Source organism: Gallus gallus, chromosome 18, assembly GCF_016699485.2.
Source record: "Gallus gallus isolate bGalGal1 chromosome 18, bGalGal1.mat.broiler.GRCg7b, whole genome shotgun sequence".
Lineage (NCBI taxonomy): Eukaryota > Metazoa > Chordata > Aves > Galliformes > Phasianidae > Gallus > Gallus gallus.
The window spans coordinates 1,248,126-1,269,926 of NC_052549.1; the positions used below are offsets into that span (position 1 = coordinate 1,248,126).

Below are 21,801 nucleotides of genomic sequence, written 5' to 3' on the forward strand. Positions count from 1 at the left end.
TAGCTAGGGATTAGTCTGAAGGAAAAGCAGTCTTGAGCTACTTCATTCAAATGCATCTGTGGACGTAGTTCAAAATTAAAAATTGCTATGTGGTAATAATTGTAGTATGACTATAGGCAACATCCTTGGAGGAGTGAAAATAGCCAAAAAGAAGCAGATGTTCTTGGGATGGCAGTAGAGGGTGAACCTTCCCACCAATATTCTATCACGTTTTCTTGCCTTATGACAGATGGCAGTAAAGGGGCATTCTGACATGAAAGCGCATGTGAACCAAAGGTGTGTCACTGAACTCCTCCATGCAAATAAAAGGCATCCATCGACTTTCATCAATGCTTGCTAAACATTTGTGGAGACTGTGGATGTGAACACAGTGAGGTGGCGGGTGGCGCATTTCAGCAATAATACTGTGATAGCAGCTGTGAAATAGTGGGTCACCTCCACTGGTGTGGACTTCTATGAGTACGGCACACAGGCTCCTGTTCATTGCTGCCAAAAATGCATACCTAATGGTGGTGACTGCTGAAAAATGGTGTTTTGTAGCTGAGAATTTGCTCTTTCAAACAGTGTTCCTGTGCTCTTTTTATCTGTTGTAGTTTTCATGGAAATAAATAGGAGGCATTACTTTCAGACTGACCTACATATTTAACAGTAGATTATTCCTGCCTCCAGAACTTAGCATTGCCCCTCTATCATTTACATTAGGATATTGTCAGTAGCACCATCTGAGAAATCTAGCATTTTTTGTCCAGTACTGTTGCTCTCTCAGGAGATGACCTCATGGCTGAAATCCTCCCTAAGGAAGTGATTTCTGCTAGTTTGTAAACGTCTTTCCCAGATTTGCTTTAAACAGGTGGTCTATAGCAGACCACCATCAAAATCTGCCTCATTTTCATCTCATCTCAGTACCCATCTACAATTTCAAACAGCAGCACTACATAATCAAGGAGTACCTTAACATAAAGCATAAATCCCCCTCCTCATCTTCCCTGTCTATTCTTCCTAAGCAGCCTGTACACTCCTATGCCCATGCTCCAATAGTGTACAATATACCACCATGATTCTGACCATATTCTTCTCCCTTTCAAAATGTTATATTTGCAGCTATTCTTCTGCTAACTATGGACTTAACTTCTGATGATGAAGCCAAATTCATACTCTTGTCTGCAGGTTAGCACTTTCACTGCAAAAACTTTATTTCTTATTTCTCAGATACAGATGTCCAAAGATTTAGACGTATACAAAGATGAAGTTAAATTTCCAAACTTGGTATGGAAGCTCCTCCCTGGAAATTCAAGTGACTAATGGAAATCTATGGTATTAAAAGGGCTTACAGGGAAATCAAGAGAACTATAGTGCAATAAGTCTGACGTCTGTATTGAACAAATCTGAGGCACTATAATAGACCAGAAATAATGGACACAGGAAAAAACTGACAGCCCTTCATTTGTATTTGTAAAAGGAAGTCATACTTCTCAAACCTGCTGGGCTTTTTGATCAGATAAAAGTAAGATAATGTAGGTAAGGAGATTTATCTATTAAGACTGTATCTTCAGTGCTAAATAAATCTACTCCTGAGTGCAGTCTCTGGTATCGGATAGTGCTGCATCCAGTGCTAAGCGCTTGTGATCACCAGAATTGCCTGGCTGCATTGGCACTGTCTAAACACTTGGCTTCAGTCTCCTTTTTAGAAAATGCCTACTTTCCATTCCACACCAACTAAATAGAGTCTAAAATCATCATTCTTGCCCTGAAGCTTTAATAGGTGATATTAAACAATGATGTGGAAGGAAAATTGTGAACTGCAGCATTGACATTTGTGTGCGTATTGTTCACAAGAAATGGTGCATAACTTGTCAGAGCAGATTCCAAAGGGCAAACTCCTTATCCTTTGTACAAGACCTGAAGGGAATAGACACTGATAAGGTTGTTGGAAGAAAATAGATAGAAAAAGACTGAGAGGTCAATGTGGGCAGTTCAGAAGAACTTTCAGGAGAAAACGAGACCAGAATTGCTGTGTTTTATCTTCTCTCCCCTCCCCCCCACCCCCCCTCCGTTTTTAACATATTCTCTAGTTGTTATTTTGGAAGATGCAGAATATATTAAATCATACTTGCAGGCAAACTATATTGAAGAATTTTCACCCACAAGATTTAAAAATCTTGGGCATAGGGACGCTCAGACAGATATCCCTTAAAAAACTCTTGTCTACAGGTCCCGTGCTTCAGATTTATTTTAATTTATAGAGATTATCAGTCTTACACATGCGATACATTCCTATGATCCACTGTGCATTCCAGATTCATGCATAAGAGTACTCGGTAATTACTGGATCCAGAAGCCAGGTGGGTTAAACCCCAGAAAACTCTGACTCACTTCCTCTGTCCAAGCGTGGGGCAGCCAAGTCAGCACCTGTCCTTGACAAGGGAGGGGTCTGCAGGAGGAGGCAGCAATGTCCTGATGCAGAACAAAGAGGGAAGAGGATCCTGACAGGCACTGATGTTATGCCATTCCTGTTTTCATTGCTGCAGAGCCTGGAGTCCAGTGGTACTAGAAGGAAACCACAGCACAGCTGGAAGAGGCAGAATGTGAGAAATCCATGGATACAGGCAGTCCTGCACAGCAGTACAGTGTGAGCATGGTGTTGACATTCCCCACAGTGAAGAGGGCATCCAGACATGCCATCCAGACATGAAAACAGATTACACTCCATTTTCTGAAAGTTCCTATAAAATATTCTGAGTTGGAAAGACTACACAAGAATGATCAAGTCCAACTCCTGTCTGCACATAGGACTACCTAAAAATTAAACCATAATTCTGAGAGTGTTTAAATGCCCATCTAGTATGGCAGCAGCAGAGGTCTAACCATGGCCACGTAAGGTGTCTGACTGGCTCCAGAGCCTCTCGTTTGTTCGCATGCTATTTTCACAAGACAAAAAATTCCTGATGCTGCAATGGACTTATGCCATGAAGGACTGGATCTTTCCTCCAGAAGGCATTCACTGTGGCCCTGAGTCTTTCACTACTGCATCACAGTTCTCGGAATACACAGTACTTTGCCTTGACATCTCCAATTTCTTGAAAAGCAAAGGAAAATTCACACAGCAGAGGGGGAAAAAAAGCAAAAAACAAAACAAAAAAACATAAACAAATTTTGTTCTACTTTCCCTTGAAATTATGTTGTTCAATCCCTTTTTCATGCTGAAACATCTATAACTCTAATTATTTCTCAGCACCAAAATAACTCATGTCTGACAGACACTCAGAGGCCTTACGAAACACAAACATGCTGCCCTACAAACACCAACTCTTGGCTATCATAGAATCACAGAATTTCTATGTTATGATATTGACTTTCCTTGTCTTGTGTTCAGAGAGCATGAATAGAGGAGATAGAGGCACTCATGAGAACTGTTGAAGTGTGACAGTGGAGCACGATCAAGAACTCTTGAGTTTGTGGCTCAGTACAAACTACACTCTCATCTCTGCATCTTGGAGCAACAACAACATCAACCTTGTAGCCTGTTTAGTTAGAAAGAAATTCCACATCCAATATCTCCATGTAATTACCATGGAACCATCTGCAGACCTTCTGTTTAAATCCTCTGCTCCTTCTACCCTGGGCTGCTCTGAACATGACCTCCTGGACAGTTGCACTGACATAAGAAGTTGCCACTGACCTGGCCTCCATTTCAAATGGATTGATCTTTTCTACCTAGAGAGGATCAAATAAAGTCAGTCCTGGCAGACCGTAGGAGAATCACCTAGGAAAGTTTAAGAATGGATCTTCTTGGGAGTCAGTATGCGTGATGGAAGATTTAACCTTGGCAGCTGGTGAATTCCAGTACCAAAAAGTACCTGATAATGAGTTGTCATCTCTCTGAAGAAGCACAGCATAACTATCACTATCACACAGTTCATGCTCTCATGAGAGCATTGGGTACCTTTGTTATTGTCTCTAGATTCTGTTAGTTAAACACTCATCCTAGAGCAGCTGCACAATGGACTTCATAGACATTTAGAGGAGGTGTGCTCAAATCAGATGGGTATCCAGTAAATGGATGCCAAAAAACAGGACACTCTGATACATGAATCTTCTTCACCAAATGGAGGATGCTTTTAAAAAGATATTTAGTTGTTTCCTTTGTACTGGGATCCACAGGCTCTCCCACGCTCTGTCATGAAGCTTTTTGTGATCCTGATCAGCACCAGCTCCTTTTACTTGACTGCAAATTTGAAGAGAACACATTCACATGAAAGATTAGCAGAAGATCTCAAGATGGCACCAATCTCACCCTGCCCGTTCAATGTCATGCCACCAGCAGTTTCACCTGGAAAGATGCTTGGTTAATTCTGCTCATATCAAAAAGGAGCTCAGTGTAGGAGAAGCAGGAAAGCCAAGAGTGCCTACGGATAGCAGCCTGCAGCAGACCAGGTAAGGCAACCTGTACTCAAGTGCACAGAATGAAATTCTTGGTCTTCACACTTGCAAGTAACATGCAAGACTCCTAGGTGAGGCCTGTAATGCCTCTTTAAATACAGATCCCTTTGCATTCCCTGCTAGTCAGTCCTGCCATGATAAAGAAAGCTCTGGAATGTTTGGCTTCTGCTCCAGCAGGAAACATCCCATGGAAGTGCAGATGTCTGAACTGTGAACTGTGGCAGAGTGGCTGGGAATGGCTCCAGTTTGACTGTGGACTATGGGGTTATGCAGAATGGAGAAGGGAGTGCTTTGGACCTCATTGCAGCCTTTCAGTACTTAAAAGGGAGCTTATAAAAAAAGACGGAGACCAACTTTTCACATGGTCTGACAATGATAGGACAAGGGGGGGGGGGGGGAGGGGGGGCTAAACCAAAAGAGGGGAGATTTAGGTTAGATGTTAGGAGGAAATTCTTTACTGAGAGAGTGACGTTTCACTGGCACTGCTGCCCAGAGAAATGTGGGTGCCCCATCCCTGGAGATGAGCGTGGCCAGGCTGGGTAGGGCTTTGGGCAGCTTGAGCTGGTGGGGGGTGACCAGTTCATGGCAAGGGAGTTGGAACAAAAAGATATTTAGGGTCCCATTTAGTCAAAACTGTTCTATGATTCTATGACTTTATGACTCTCTGTGAGAGTAAAGACATGCAAACTTTGTATAGCAACAGTACAGTGAGCTTCCATCTTCTGCAGTGCTATACCCAAACCGTCACAGTTCCACACAGCGGGATAAATGCTTTCTCATCTCAGTATCTGCAATTTCAAGGGACAGCAGTCCACAAGCTCCCTCAGCAGCCTCTACTGGCTCCTATATTCTACCACAGGAACAAATCCAGGAAGGAAGGCTGAAGAGATCAACAGAATAAAAGCAACTATGCCATGGGCAAGATGCCACCCAACTGCCCTACAGTTCCTCACAGGGGATTGCATAGATGCCTTTCCATCCCTTAAACTGTCACTGCCCATAGCAATTTGCAGCCCCACTGCTGCCTTGCAATTGCAGTTTAGCTGTGGTAGACAGCTAAGTGCTATACAACTGCTTGCTCACTATCTCAATGGGAGAGAATTGAAAAAGTAAAAATGAGAATATTTGTGAGCTGAGGTGAAGATACCTTAACAGATAAAGAAAAAGCAAGCAAAACAAAATAAGGTATTCACAGAATCACCGAATTGCAGGGATTGGAAGGGACCTTGAGAGATACCAAGTCCAACCTCTCTGTTAAAGTAGGTTCCCTAAAACAGGTCACACAGGTCAGCATCCAGACAGTCTTGAATATCTCCATAGAAGGAGATTTCACAACATCTCTGGGCAACCTGTTACAGTGCTCTGTCACCCTTACTGTGAAGAAGTTCTTTTGCATATTTGTTTGGAACTTCCTATGTTCAAGTTTTGGGCCATTGCTCCTTGTCCACACACCACCAAGAAGATCCTGACCTCATCCATTTGCCTCCCTCCTCCATTTAGATATTTATAAACACTTATCAGATCTCCCCTCAGCCTCCATTTCTCCAGGCTGAACAGACCCAGGCTTCTCTCATATGGGAGATGCTCCAGGCCCTGTATCATCTTTGTGGCGCTCCACTGGACTCCTTCCAAAAGATCCCTGTCTTTTTTGAACTGGGAAGACCAGAACTGGACACGGTATTATAAATGTGGCATCACTAGGGCAGAGATCCCAACATTAACTGCCATCTGTCCAAGAGTCCCATTCACAGAGCATTTGCCCAGGAAGTGAGAGGTCTGTGTGCAGCGCTCTTCTCAGCTAAGGAGGGATGTGCATGCTCAGCATCCTTTACATGCCTCTGAGATCTTGGTCCCTTACCATCAGGTAAGGATGTATTCTGGTTGGATGCACTGTCCACAGCCCCACCTTGAAGCTTGTCCGCTGAGCAGGCAGGCACACTAGACCTACACCAGCACTGTTCCCAAGTTATGGCTCTAGTTCCCATAGAGACAAATGTACTTAGATCCCTCCAGTCTCATGTTCACCATTTTCCTGGGTAGCTAGCTCTAGCCGTAGGTGGCTTTATGCTTACTTTTATCACGAGACAACTTCTGGAGGTGTTTCCTAACCTGAATGACTGTAGGAGGCGAAATCTTTCAGAGGTGAAAAATCTTTGAGAACAGTGTGGAGGTCTCTTGTGCTCTTACCTGTATTGAAGAGAATAGGCATCTACATCTTGAGTGCAGTACTACCTAGCAGGAGGTGCTAAGAACACACTCTGCACCTCTTCTCTTCTGGCCTTCCTGCCACCCTCTGTGCCCATGTCCCACTGGATGGCAAAGGCATTATTTGAATTTAGCAAGAAGCTTAGATGAGGAGAGCAATCCTTTGCAGCCTAGCCCTGAAGTTTCTGCATTACTGTTCTATGCTGTGTAGAGGTTGCTGTGTATGCAGTGGGCTGTGTGGGTAAAGCACATATAGGTCAATCTTGTGGTTCATCTTTGAGGATTGAGTGAGAGGAGAAAGGAGAAATTGTCAGGCTCTACATGCTTGATGCATCTCTGATCATTCTCATTAGCTGCTCCTTTCCCAGGAGCTCCTTGAGCTACGTACCACTTCCTCCACCAATCTCTCCAGGCCTTCTTTCCTTACCTCTGCAGCCCCCACCTGCTGACGCCCTGCTGGCAGCCCTCACTGGCTGCTCCAGCTAATGCCTTCAGCGCTGATGACTGAGTCACTTCCTCAAGGAGGAATCTGGCTATAGCAGGACCCATGGAACAACCAGAGAGCAAGAAGTCTGTGCTCCTGAATGGGTGAAGTTCCCTGACTTCCTCACTACTATAAAAAAAATAAATAAATCTTTTCAAGATTTCCAGCATGCAACCACTGCTGTTGGCCATGCTGCTGTTATTGTAGGGTCTGTCTAGACATCAGTTTGCTCTGTAGCTCCTGCTTGCCACTGACAGAGAATGCCCCACCTCTGCGGTAGCAACATTTCTGCTGCTCTCAGCGTAATAGGAGAGCTCACAGGAATGTAAGCATTGGACAAGTAGAAATGTCAGAATGCTACTCTGTGACAAAACCTTTCATCCCTACGCTTCTGATAGGATGTGACTAGACCCTGGAGATGGTAAGAAAACATTTTCCATATCAAAAGGGCATTTATCAGTTCAGTTTAGATGTGCTAAGGTGCATGCTCTCAGTGTTCCCTGCAGAATGTGTTTACTCCATGTTTTTGATGCATCATCTAGTTGGGAAATTTGCCATTAAACTAACACTACCAGTAAGTGTGCCTGAAGAATGAGGTGAGAGAACTGCTAGAAGCAATAACTGCTTTCCCAGGAAGAATTACTTAGGATCGTAATGAATGAGACTTAAAACCCACTGGTTGAAAATCATTGTGAGTCACACATTCTTTGCTATGGTGAATGCAATCAAAACTTCCTTGGTTTATCTGTGAGCACTTGTGAAGACAAGCTCAAGTCACAGGCTGGTTATGAAAGAATTGTGATGGTCTTGCTACGCCTTGTCCCTTGTGCTCCATTCAGAAACTAATTTCTACAGCTCGGAATGCAGTTATGATTTACCTTCACTGAATGTCCTAGGAGGAGTACTGGTGACAGATGTGCTGTGAAGTAGCTTCCTACCGAGTGGTACCCTTGGAAGTTCCTAGAATGAGTTAACTGAACACGAGAGGCAAACAAACCCCATAATCTATGATCACAAAATGGGCAGATTTCAGATGCACACCACAGGTGCACCATTACTGAGACTCCTGTCTGCAGCGCTAACAGCAGTGGAAGAGATCTGGGCAGCATGTTCAGGCCAACAAGATGACATTCAAGATGCCCTTTCCATAATTCAGCAAAGCAGCTGAGGGGCTCCTGTTACAGAGCAGGTGAGTGGGGTGTGCAGGCTGGGAGACCACTGGATCAAAAAAGTAATGGAAATAGCAAGTAGCAGGAATCAGGGAGGAGGAAGGAAGGGGAAGGAAAGGAAAGGAGAGAGGGAGCGTGATATTACTCCCTGCAGGCAACATAGAATGAGCTGCACTTTTGATATCAAAGGTCCCCATGGCACAACTTTCTGTCTTTGAAAGTGATGCTCAGGAAGGAGAGACAGGTTGCCTAAGGCAATGTAGAGTGACATTTCATCAAAACTCACCCAGTTGCTGGCAATATGTATTTATGGAACCCCTGAGCAGGACACGATGTCTGGGTATTCAGTAGCTCATGATGAATTTCAACAGATTAATTGGTCCAAATATTTTATGGCATATTGCTGTGATGCACTACTGAAGATAACTCAGAGAAAAGCAGACAAGCAAATGTAGTTTTCTTCACTTTGTTACTATCTCTGACTGAATGCTACAAATAAATATATTCTATATTCTTCACACTTCTAATTTTCATACAAAGTCACACATTTGAGGAAGCAAAAATACTTATTAAACTACAGAGAATATCTACAAGATGTCTCAACAGAGTGTTCTACAGTTAATTTACATTCATAGTAAGCCTACAGTTTGCCTCTTAGTAACCTGATGTATTTTATCCACAGTCCTGTCTTGAAACTTAGAAGTACAGTTTTATATTTGAGGGAAATCAGAGAAAGAAAGGACCTCTTTTTGTACACACTTTTCTTGGTTGCATGCCAGATCAATCAGTAAATGCAAGGAGAATTCAGCTGTTGAATTAATTTTTTTTTCCTCATGTTGTCAAGAAGTTTATTCCCCTAATACGGAACAGCGCGTACTTGCTCAGGAAGTACACGTCCCTCTAGTCCAGGAGTTCACGGATCACAGGTCCTCTGCTGTTGGGCAGCGGTTCTGTTGGAACATATGCACTGTATCTATTTTAAACTTTCTTGCAGAGATGGTCCTTTATGGCCATTTAGGAGCAGTGTTTTCTCCCTGGTCAGTTAGTGCTTGTCAGCTGGCAGGCAGCACAACTCCATAAATAGTGTGTCAATGCAAAAGGCTATTATTCTGCAGTGATGGCAGTAGGAACAAGGAAGGAATCCTTGGTGTCCCTCTCCTTGGTATGCTACTTGGGCTCTGATAATTTGTCATCATTTATGGCCTCCCCAGCTGAACTGTACTGTTAGTTCAGCAGAAAACAAACTGTGAGAATGCCTGGTTTTGTTTTCTTTTCAGTATATGATGTATCTAGTTTAGACTAGTACTCTGATATATAGCACTGTTAGGGATGTTTTTACAATTTGAATAGTTCTGAAAAAATAGTTTCCTAATAGGTCCATAAAAATAATTGGAGTTCTCATTTTCAACAGGTGCTTACAGTCTCTCTTAAATTAAAGGCAATAAATTATCTGTTTTGAAAGTTGATGTTTTTATATACCTTAGAATGCAGTCCCCAAACAAACCTTGCTGTTCAGGTACGCAAATGAACAACCCAAAAATGGGAAGTCTCTTTGACTGGAAAAAGAAGCTTTTTATAGATAAAATATATAACATATATAACACTTCTGTGGAATTTTGCTGGGTATTACAAGGCAAAATCAGACATATACACCTTCTCAGAAATTGCAGCAGCTTTTCCACACAGGATTAGTAACTATGAAATATAAATGTAAAAATAGGCATGATGATCATCACTGTTTCAGTTGTAGGAAAGCTACTGATTTACTTACTATTATATTATTATATTATTATATGAACTTTTGTAAGTTCATATAACTTTTGTAAGTTCAGATAACTTTCAGTACCATTCACTATCTAGGCAGCCCTTGACAGATGCTTATCTAACCATTCAAAGCATAGGCCAAAGGAGATTATGCTAGACTACAGATACTTTGTGCTAGTATGCAGTATTTCTCATTCAAATATTTCATAAATCTTTACTCCACATCACATTTAATGCAAATTAAACAATTATAGTTTTGATCATAGAACCACCTACAGCCTTTAATAAAAATATTTTCCATTTTAGAAAATTATTTCTGTACTCCCATATGCAGTCTTTATTTCTCTTATATCTTGATTTGACAACAAACATCAGTATATAACCCTTCATAAATCATACTCTTTATACTTGTAATTCTATCTCCTCTGCTCCCTACAGTACTGAATTTTTTTTTCTCTCAAAAAACATTTTTCAAAAGTGTTCTATGCAATCACCAAAAGACCCACTCCTAAGGAAAGCAAACATTCACTCTGTTTGGCACCCTTTCCCTCCTGTGTGAGCTACACCACTTAGCATGATGTCATCAACCAACTAGCTGAGGGTGAACTCAATCCCACTGTGCATATCCCCAACAAAGATGTTGAATAGTGCCAGTCCTAGCACCAACCCTTGAGGAATACCACTCTTCACTGACTCCCAGCTGAACATAGAGCCATTGACTGCAACTCTTTCAGTGTGATCACCCAGACAATTCCTTGTCCACCAAGTGGTCCAACTGTCAAAGCTATGTCTCTCCAATTTATAGACAAGGATTCCATGTGTTCCTGTGTCAAATGTGTTAACACAAGTACAGGTAAGCGATGTCCACTGTTCTTCCTTTATTTGCCAACACTGTAATTCTGTTGTAGGCAGACACCAAATTTGTCAAACATTATTTGCCCTTAATGAAGATGTGTTGGCTGTCACTGGTCATGTCTTTTTTTTCCATGTGCTTTAGCATACTTTTCAGGAGGATCTATTCCATGATCTTGCCAGGCACAGAGATGAGACAGACTGAGCTATAGTTCCCCAAAGGCATCTCTTCTTTCTTTCCTTTTTAAAAATTGGGTTATTTTTTCACTTTTCTAGCCAGTGGGAACTTCACCAGACTGCCATGAATTGTCAGATATGATGGACAGTGGTTTAGCAATTTTATCCACCAGTTTCCTCAGGATGCTCAGATACATCTCATCTGTTCCCCTGGATTTGTACACATTCAGATTCCTTAGACTGCCTTGCTCCTGTTAGTCTCCGACAGTGGACACTTCTTCATTCTCCCAGTATCTGCATTTCGATGCTGTGAGATAAGTGGTGAAGACTAAGGCAATAAAGTCACTGAGTACCTCAGCCTTCCGCATATCATGGATGACCAGGTCTCCTGTTTCCTTATGAAGAGGGCCCACATTTTCCCTAGTCTGCCTTTTATTACTGACACACTTTTAGAAGCTTTTCTTGTTGCCCTTGAGATCTCTTGCCAGATTCATTTCTATCAGTGCCTTAGTTTTCCTAACCTGATCACTGAGTGCTCAGACAGTGTCTCTCTATTACTCCCAAGCTACCTATCCTTGCTTCCATATTCTGGAGGTTTCCTTTTCATGTTTGACTTTGTCCAGGAGCATCTCCTTCATCCCTACAGGCATCCTGGTCCTTTTGCCAACTTCTGTTTGTTGGGATGCATCACTCCTGTGCTTGGAGGAACTGATCCTTGAATATTATCCAGCTTTCTTGGGTCCTTCTTCCCTCCAGGGCTTTATTCCACAATACTGTACCAAGCAGATCCCTGAAGAGGCCAACATCTAATCTCCTGAAGCCCAGTTGTGAGCTTCCTCTGTGCTCTCCTTTCTGCTATAAGGATCTAAAACTCCACAGTGTCATGCTCACCATCCAAGTAATCATAATATTCTCTGTGTGGTGAAAATAGCATCTCTTGTGTTGGTGATCTTACATCGTTCCCAAGTGTGAAAGTGAACATCACTGCTTTTAAACGCAAAAGAATGATATGAAAGAATGTCTAAGTGCTCTTTTCTGGCTATAGTGAATTTTATCCTAGGGTCTTCAGTCCCTGTTGACAAAGGTCTATTTCAGACTCATGCTGGGAATAAGTTTTAATTAAAATGCGCAGCATGGACACCTCTGCTGTGCTTCCATCTCAAACTGCCATTAATGTCCCGGAATCTCTGCACACCTGTCCCTGAAAACCATTTAGTGTAGGTGTCTTGTCCTCAGCACCTACTTCTGCCCCACTGGCAGTCTCCTATCTTGCCACTTTATTCTCTAGAGAGGAAACAGCCTGTGGCTCAGTGCCTGTTAGTGACTGCTGCTCACAGCAGCTGTCTCCCAGGGTTCTGCTCACAAGTCTCAGATGGAAAAGAGAACCTCACATCCTATTCTTCTCACACCCTCCCAGGGTACCCTCTGCAAGATGAAGCTTCAGGACAGGAGAGGCAGAGAAGGGGGATGAGAGTCAGGATTTCTTCTTCCCACTGTGACAGGCATTCTAGAGTCCCAGCCTCTCCTCCAGAGCCCTGCAGCCAGAGCACAGCTACCAGAAGAGCTGCTACAGTCGCTCTTCCCTGTGGATCAGTCAGGCGTGCGGTGGAGCTGGCAGTGTGGTTAATGCCTCATACTAACCTTCCAATAGTCACATCCTTCAGAGAACCCATGTGCTGTCTTTTCTCAGCAGATGGCCCAATGCAAATAAGGCCTTGCACAGGGACAAGTGCCTGTTCATGTCAGTTCAGTATCTCATGTATTAATAAATGACTGGTGAATTTCAAAGCATTCTTTGGTCCAGACCACCTGTCTTTGCCCTGGTCCAGTGAGTACAAAAGGCTGGGACACAAATTTACTAAGATTTCAACCCATTTGATTGAGTTTGGTGATAACATCTGAGCCATGTAGTTTTACCAGGTTTAGAACAGCTCAGCCTTCAGTGAGAGCTGGTTGCTGGCTGGTAGCACACACGGCACCCAAAGGACAGTGCACCTCAGCGGCTCCGTTCTGCCACCTGCTGGCAACTTGTGCCCGGAGTTCAAATAGAGCAGGGCTGCCAGTGTGAGCTCCCTGTGACTGACAGGAGCTGCTGGAGCCCGAGGCTGAGGAGAAAGCTCGTGGGGACTGTGTGCTCCAGAACAGGCCAGGGGGGGGTAAGGGGATAGGCGCAGCCACTCTCCCAGCTGATGACTCTGGGCCTTGACTTCCTCTACCTGATTGCCTGTGGGGACTGAACTTTCTGCAAGTATCTGAAGCTGGGAGTAAGCTCTGCCTCTGACTTCATCCTCAACCACTGAGGCTGCAAGGAGAGGTGGCTGTGCACTCTGAGGGGAACAGCTCATCTTTTTCATCTGTTGACACCCGGGAGAGGTGATCACCTCCACCACACGCACTCCAAGCTGAACACCGACAGTTCCTGTGCAGCTGCCATGCTCCTGGTGGCACAGCACATCCCAGCAGAGCAGGGCAAGCACCCAGGCACTGCACTCACACACTGCCATTCCACCGGCTGCAGAGGGGCCTCTCTGGCCTGCTTCTGACTGTTAACATTGCAGCTGAGAAAGGAGCTGTGCCGGACGGAGCAAGACTTTCAGGGATAAGAATAGCACCTGCCATCTTAGGACACAGCGCAGTTGTCCAGCTCCTGCACGGCAACACGTTGCAGTGAGATATAGAAGGCAAGCTACCCGCTGAGGAATGTCTTCGAGTGCTATTCGTGGAGGCGTATCATCTACAGCAGCAGGCCCGGCCCCACGCAGGAGCCTTGCAAGAGGGGTTATTTTGAGCCTTGGGCACTGAGGATGAAGGGAGACAAATGACAGTGATCCTCCTCCTGGCACAGGCAACCTCCAGAGCTCTGTGCACAACTGCCACAGCCTGTCACTGCTTCAGGGGATGACTCTTGTGAAGCAGTTGGGCGATGTGGTGGGACCTGAGAGCCCAGGAGATGAGGGCCAGGAGGGAGCTGAGAATTCGCTGGGGACACGGGGGCAGGCCTCAGGCCCACCTGTCCTGCAGCTCAGGCGCTCCACTGCCTGCTTTGTTTTTGACCACATCCCTAAAGCATCGGCACGTAACTTTGTGCAGGTGAACACCGTGATCAGAGGAGACACCGTTAGACTTATGATTTGATAGCTGCTTCATCTTCAGAGAATTACCTGCCCTTTCATATCAGTGCTTGTTGTAACATTTTTCTTCGTACAGGTCATCAAAGAAACTAGTTTCAAGTGCCACACTTACCAGTTTGTCCAGGAGCCTTCTTATTCTTCTTCAGAGCTGCTGCCTTCACTCTTCCCTTTGGCTGTCTTTGTAGTTTCCTTACTTTCTTCTAACATGATGACGTATCCTTGAGCTTCTATGGTGGAGCCAATGGCAGTATAGGGTCTGCAGTGTAGAATTTCAGAGAGTCTCAGAGATTTATGTTTCTACAGGGTTGCCCTGCCATTACAGTTAATGGCGATGTTCATTAGATGCTACAGCATCTAGACTCTACTCAGCTCATTGGCGGCTTTGGAGAAGACTGAAGGTGTGAGGTGTGTGTGGCCAGGTAGGGTAGATTATACTGTTACAGATAGGCAGCTGTGGAGCAGTGAAGATCAGTGAAGCTGTGAAGATATGCAGCTGTGGCTGCAACTTCACAGCAGTGTGTCTGCTTGAAGGCTGAGCTGTTGGCATGGACTAACAAAGCTTAGACCAAGAAACTGTCCTTATCACTTCCCATGACAACCAAGGAGCTCCACTCACAAGCTTTCCATTTAAAACACTGTAAGCAAACCAAGGTTGAAAGCACTCAGAGGCTACCTGTCTCAGCTTTGGGCACAGTCATTTTCTGCACATTTTCCTTCAGCCCATAGCACTAGTCCCACTTCCATCCTTGCTGCCCTGCTAGGCTTGGTACTCCATGGAGGACCAACTTCTACTTCTGAATAGCAGCTCTTGTACAATAGACAGAGTTGGAAACCCATGGACGCTCACAAAATTTCAGCATCAACACATCCCCTGTTCTTTGTTCTTACATGGGCTCCTTACTTCTCTTCAGTTGCACCTGACTCCTCAGCTACTGCTAATGGCTCCTCATCCATTCCACATCAGTCTGTACCAAGGGCTCCTGCAGTGTGGAGTGATGGGCTTGAATGGCAAATGTTTCAGCCAGGGGAAATGCTGCAACGCTGGGTGTAATTGTGCAAATTTAAATTACATAAAGGATCACTAAATTCAGTTAATGGACCTCAGTTACCACTAACCTGGATTTGATTCATTGTATGCTCAGCCCTGTGGCCTTTATTCTTTCTGAGAGAATCCTGAAGGGACCATGTGGTCTTCCTGAAAATAAGAGACAGAAGAAAATAAGATGTACATATCTGCCATCCATTTAGGCTGACATCTTTGCACATGCTTTTGACATACAGTGATGTTCTCCATATGCCTTTCACCCCAGCCAAAGACCATTTGCAGTGTAAAAAGGCTTCAGCCAAGACAGCTCATGGAAGGCAGGAGACAACGGCTATACTTCCCCCACATGCATCCTGTTTAGAACGGGGTCTGAAAGGAGGGAAAAGCATTTGCCAATTTCCCCCTTCCCTTCAGACCCCCAGGCCCCCATAATACTGTCAGCTCAGCCTGTGTGCAGGCCAAAAGGGAAGTCCAGCTATCTGAGGGAGTAAAATACCCATCAGCTTTCTTCTTTTCCCTTGCTTGAGGCTGTGCCACACACAGCCTGTTGTGCAAGAGCTGACAAGGCTGACATTTGAGGTGATGTGTTGAGGCGGTGCGTTCTTCTATGCAGCATGTGGAAAATGAGCCCTGAGGGGACTTTCTTCCAGCAGGTGGCCCCAGGCAGGGCTCAGCCTTTTGTCACATTGGAGGGAAACCACAAATAGGTGGCATCAGCTCAGAGAATCTAAAGTAAGAGAAAATGCACAGTTTAGAGGCACCATCAAAGTGTCAGAACAGTGCACTAATTTTGGTGTCTGCAGGAAATTGTTTCTGCCGATGATCTGTCTGTCCTTCATGGTGTGATACACTGTGTCATCTGATAGCTTAGTTAGAGACCCGTGTTCAGGATCTGTGATTGTCAGGATCACAACCCATAGCAGTAAAGGGAAAAAGGGAGGAGATTGCTCTCTCTTGCCACTCACCTGGCACATAAGCTGTGCTGACAGGATGCGAGGAGAAGCATTAAGAGTATGTGAGGGCAAGAGTAGTGCAAGGAGCTTGAAAACAATGTATGTAGCTGCATCAGTAATATCCCAAGATTATTCAGGAAAAAGAAAAGAAAAAAAGATACAAAAAGAGATAAAAACAACAACAACAAGGAAGCCACAGTTGGTAGTGTTTATGCATATTAATCTATGGCTTTTATTCTCTAGACATTGACATGATTACAAAGACATTGCAGAAGAAAGCGACAGAGGGTTCACATTTTGTGCACTCCTCAGGCAGCTTTGCTGCTTCATGACATCCTCACTCTTCCTCTTCAATCCTCCTATGGAATTCCCGGCTCTTTGCTCGGAGCTTGTTGACCTGTGACTCTGCAATGTCAGCCCGCTCCTCAGCCTCCTCCAGCTCGTGCTGGATCTTGCGGAACTTGGAAAGGTTGACATTGGACAGCTCCTCCTGTGTGAGGGAAGGGAGTAGGTGGTAAATAGCCCAGCTCCTTTCATTCCAAATGATTAACAAGGTTCTTTGAAAGATGCTTATTTAAAACTCAGAACAACAACATTTTTTTCTTCTGAAAAGTTCTTCATATACTGTATACTTAATTATTGATAAGAAGTGCATTTTAGAAACAACATTTCTGTTATATACTCCTAAACAATTCAAGTGCATTTGGCCTATCTGTTTCTTTTTTATCATCTCATTACTTTTATCCTTAAAGGCAAAGCGGATCTATAAATGTGTCAAAGAACTTGAAGCCCACCACAGTTGACAAATCAAACTTCCCAAATCTCTCACATTCTTTTCCTTGATGAACACACTTATCACAACTCAGTGAGATACTTACAGCCTCCTCAGATTGTCTCTTGTAGGATTTCACCTTCATCTGTAGTTTGTCCACCAGATCCTGGAGTCTAAGAATGTTCTTGCGATCTTCCTCAGACTAAAGCAGTTGGTAAGCAGGAAAGACATAGAAATTATTTTCCCCATACCACAAAATGACATTTCCTCTTGGACTTCATAGAAAAATACCTTGACTTTCTGTCAGATGGGTGTGTCAACGCAAAGATGCCATCAGCCTTACCTGGTAGGTCAGCTCCTTCACCCTCCTCTCGTACTTGCGCACACCCTTCACGGCTTCAGCGCTGCGCTTCTGCTCAGCATCAACCTCCCCTTCCAGCTCCCGCACCTGCAATGAGAAACCCATATTTGAAGCTTCCCTGCTATCTCTGACCTGGGATTGCACACGCTTGCACAAATACCAGCCCTACGCACCCTGGCCTCCAGCTTCTGAATTTGCTTCTTGCCTCCCTTCAGGGCCAGCTGCTCTGCCTCATCCAGGCGGTGCTGCAGGTCCTTCACCGTCTGGTCCAGGTTCTTCTTCATCCTCTCCAGGTGGGCACTGGTGTCCTGCTCCTTCTTCAGCTCTTCTGCCATCATGGCTGCCTGGAGGGGCAATGCAGCAAAGCCAGGTTGGAGTCAGAGACCTTTGGGGGGGAATGCATCAGCCATCAGCAGTGACAGAGCCCCAACTCACATCGGTGATGGCCTTCTTGGCCTTCTCTTCAGCATTGCGGGCTTCCTGGATGGTATCCTCCATTTCACTCTGAATTTGGGCAATGTCCGTTTCTAGTTTCTTCTTGGTGTTGATCAAGCTGGTGTTCTGTACAAACAGAGATTTCAAGACTTGTACTCTGAGACCTGAAATACACCAGCTGCAGTCTAAACCAACTCTTTTCAACCTTTACATTCAAAATCTGAAATTCCTTGTTAAATGGCTGTCTACACAATTTCAGTGGTGGGCTAAGGTGATGGAGTGTGACCATTTTTCCACTGTTGGCACCACTACTCCCTGCCACTATAACAGTGCCTACACAACTAGTTTGAGCATCAAGGCCTCACCTGGGTATGGAGGAGCTGCACACGCTCACTTGCATCCATCAGTTCCTGCTCAGCCACTTTTCTCGAGCGCTCTGTCTGCTCCAGGGCTGCCCGTAGCTCCTCAATCTCAGCCTGCAACAGGTTTGCTCTGCGCTCCACCATGGCCACCTGCTCCTTCAGGTCCTCCTGTGTCCTGAGAGCGTCGTCCAAATGTATCTGGGTATCCTGCAGAACAGGCAAGAGAAATGACAAGGGGCACCTAAAAAAGCAAACCCGGGTACCTAAAATGTCAGGGAAGACATTCCCTCATGTGTATTTTGCTGAACAGACCTTCAACACTGCCTGTGTGTTTCTCAGGTTCTTTTGTGCCTCTGCAGCAACACGGTTAGCGTGGCTCAGCTGGATCTCCATTTCATTCAGGTCTCCCTCCATCTTCTTCTTCAGCCTCAGGGCCTCATTCCTGCTCCTGATCTCAGCATCCAGGCTGCTCTGCAAGGACTCCACAATTCTGAGGTGATTTCTCTTCAGCTGGTCAATTTCCTCATCTTTCTCTGCTATCTTCCTGTCAATCTCAGACTTGACCTGGTTGAGCTCCAGTTGGAGGCGCAGGATCTTCCCCTCTTCATGCTCCAGGGAGGCCTGGACAAATAATTGTGATCATTTATTATGTAAGTAAATTGACTGCTTACTTTCTAGCTAATTACAGCATATCTCAGGAAATCGGAGGTATGTACACTCTGTAGCCAGAACAGAGGGCAACCATGCCTTTCTTGGCCAGATTTCCTCATTGCTGATACTTTTAGCGTGGCTACCAGTTATTATGAGCACGTTCCTCAGCTTCCTCCAGTGATGAGCACGTACCTCAGCTTCCTCCAGTGCTGCCTGGATTTCAGACTTCTCCTGCTCAATCTGCTTCTTGACTTTCTCCAACTCATGAATCGCCTTTCCTCCCTCTGCAATCTGCTCTGTGAGGTCAGAAATCTCCTCTGCAGGGAAGAGTGAAAAATCGCATGGTCAGATACAGAGCATACAGGGAAAGGCCCTGTGACAACTGCATAACAAGTCTCCTCCCATCACTGAAGGCACAGACCCAGGTGGAGAGGTGGGCCGGAAAGCTTCTGAGAAAGCCCTGCCAGCAGGAAAGACTGAGCAACTTACGCTGCAAGTTCTTGTTCTCACGCTTCAGCGTTTCCAGGTGGTCCAGGGACTCCTCATAGGCATTCTTCATCTTAAACAGCTCTGTGCTGAGGGAGCGAGACTCCTTCTGGGAGGCCTCCAGCTCAGCCTGCGTTTCCTCGTACTTCTGCTTCCACTCTGCCAGGATCTGAGGAGCAACAGGGCGTGAGCACAGATGTGGCAATCACGTTCTGCTCAGGAAACACAGGGCTGGAGCCCAGAATACCTTGTCAAAGTTCTTCTGCTTCTTGTCCAGAGCTGCACAGGCAGCATTTGCTCGCTCCACGTCAATCATCAGGTCCTCCACCTCATTCTGCAGCCTCTGCTTTGTCTTTTCCAGGGAAGCGCATTTGGCATTCACAGCTTCAACATGTTCCTCGGCATCCTGCAGGCGCTGTGCCAGCTTCTTCCTGGGAGGTTGTAAGCACAGCTCAGTCTTTGGGAGCAAAGTGGGGATTTTTCTCTAGCTTTCACCACCATACTTAGGCACTCCACAGTATTCTGCCCAGATGCAACTTGTGCAGAGCGTTTCCCAAACTTTATTCCCTTTTCCTTTCCTCAAGTCTAGAAATCCCTCACCTCGCTGCACACATCATACATTGCCTTTCTCTTGCATTCTCTGTCATGTGGACTATTTGTCCTTTTGAAACCATTGTCTCAACAGCACAAATTTCCCCTTCATAGCACTCCTCTCCAAACTACTATTTGGCTTTTGCCCTTCAGTATCTCAATGATTTCTTCAAATTTCCACTACTTTCTGCCAGCCTTCCCCACTTTCCCCACATACTTGGCCTCCTCCAGCTCCTCTGTGCGCTGAATAGCATCCGTCTCATATTTGGTTCTCCACTGGGCCACTTCGCTGTTGGCCTTGGACAGGGCACGCTGCAGCTCACCCTTGGCTTCAAGCTCCTCCTCATATTGTTCCCGGAGCAAATCACAGTCATGGCGGGCTGACTGCAAGCTGTGGGCCAGGGCATTCTTGGCCTGGGAATTAAATTATTGCAATAAGGAAATACGGTATTCTGGGAAATCTCCTCTTACTTTCACCCGACTACTGTATTTTCTCCAAAGAGAAATAGTGATTTACCTACAGCATGAAAAAAATGAGAGCAAAGCTCAGTACTCTGCAGAAAGCTGGGAGTCTGCACTGTCAGGGCCTACACTGCATGTCGTAGTCATTTATGATGTACATTTAATTAGATCACTTTTTGAACTGTTGGAATTGCATGGAAACCGTTAATGATCTTCACCTTTATCTCTTCTTCTAGTTGCCGCTTTAGTTCTTCAATCTGTTGCGTGAAGGCCTGTTTCCCTCTGGACAGCTGAGAAATTAAACCATCTTTTTCGTCCGCCTGGCGTGCGTATTCACCTGGAAAACATTTATAGTTAAAAAACATTTCAGCAGCCAATCTTAAATTAAATTATGCCAGTAGGGGGAATATATAATTTCGAAACTAGAGCTGATGTGTCTAACCAGATTCTGTTTGCAGGCGAGCTCTTTGAGCACTGAGATCACTGATCATGCGCTGGTTCTGCTCATCTTTCGTTTTGAATTCACTTAGTTGGTCTTCCAAAGTGCGACACATCTTCTCCAGGTTTGCCTAGTTATCAAGCATGCATAAGAAAAGAGAGTGAATACCCAGACTCTATCTTATTTACAGAAGGAAAACATGGCTAGATGATACAGTTTACATATATATGGACAATGTGCATTAATTAGGGTTTTATATATTCAATTTGAAGAAAAAACAGCTGACAATGTTTAAGCAAGGGAAGACTGAACATAAATATAGTGTTGAAAAAGTGCTAATAAAAGTATTTCTATACCTTATAAAAAATACGGTATAGAAATAAAATAATAAAAGTATTTCTATACCTTAGCTTTGGAGACAGACTCCATGTTGCTGGCCAAGTCATCAATCTCCATCTTCAGCTCACTCTTCTCCTTCTCCAGCTTCTGCTTGACACGTTGCAGGTTGTCAATCTGCTCCCCAAGCTCCGCTGTGCTGTCCGCATGCTTCTTCCGCAGGGCAGCAGCCGTGGCTTCGTGCTGCAGCGTGGCCTCTTCGAGGTCACGGCGCATCTTCTGAAATTCTGCCTCACGCTTCTTGTTCATCTCGATCTGAGCTGCTGTAGCCCCTCCTGCTTCCTCCAGGCGCCCACTGATCTCCTCCAGCTCCCTGGAGAGGTCAGCTCGGTGCTTCTCTGCTTTTGCCCGAGAGGTTCGCTCTGCCTCAATTTCCTCCTCCAGTTCTTCAATACGGGCCTGGGGAACAGCAGGGACCCTTCACACCCATGTCCTTCTCCTACCTCACCTCAGTCTGTGTGATAGAGGAAAAGATCCAGAGACTTGCCTGCAGCTCCTTGATCTTCTTCTGTAACTGCATGCCCAGAAGTTGTTCATCCTCAATTTTGCTCTGGATCTGGCTGATTTCAAAGTCTTTCCTTTGCACAAAGCAAATGGTGTTAGTGCCTGAACAAAACATCTAAGTG

The 21,801-nt window shown here is 44.9% G+C and overlaps 1 protein-coding gene and 1 long non-coding RNA gene across 7 annotated transcripts in view; one reads left to right on the forward strand and one right to left on the reverse strand.

Annotated features, from left to right (window-relative positions):
* The window catches only part of LOC107054724, a 125,666-nt gene that overhangs the window by 74,203 nt on the left and 29,662 nt on the right, over positions 1-21,801 (forward strand). For 2 of the 4 annotated variants that reach the window (XR_006931718.1, XR_006931719.1), the window contains 2 exons: positions 2,529-4,434; positions 20,577-20,665. This is a non-coding gene — a long non-coding RNA (uncharacterized LOC107054724). Of the gene's footprint in view, positions 1-2,528; positions 4,435-7,495; positions 7,551-20,576; positions 20,666-21,801 lie in introns of those variants that run through there. The other 2 variants (XR_005840837.2, XR_006931717.1) reach the window with 1 other exon arrangement.
* The window catches only part of MYH1G (myosin, heavy chain 1G, skeletal muscle (similar to human myosin, heavy chain 1, skeletal muscle, adult)), a 42,674-nt gene continuing 37,296 nt past the window's right edge, over positions 16,424-21,801 (reverse strand). For 2 of the 3 annotated variants that reach the window (XM_046902056.1, XM_046902055.1), the window contains 15 exons: positions 21,663-21,753; positions 21,185-21,574; positions 20,783-20,909; positions 20,559-20,677; positions 20,096-20,292; positions 19,535-19,718; positions 19,291-19,456; positions 18,994-19,118; positions 18,463-18,771; positions 18,154-18,357; positions 17,789-17,914; positions 17,527-17,697; positions 17,336-17,440; positions 17,099-17,194; positions 16,424-16,710 (listed from right to left, as the gene is read on the reverse strand). In XM_046902056.1, the coding sequence (XP_046758012.1) occupies positions 16,558-16,710; positions 17,099-17,194; positions 17,336-17,440; positions 17,527-17,697; positions 17,789-17,914; positions 18,154-18,357; positions 18,463-18,771; positions 18,994-19,118; positions 19,291-19,456; positions 19,535-19,718; positions 20,096-20,292; positions 20,559-20,677; positions 20,783-20,909; positions 21,185-21,574; positions 21,663-21,753 (2,563 nt within the window). In that variant the 3' untranslated portion in view covers positions 16,424-16,557. 3 annotated transcript variants of the gene reach the window in all.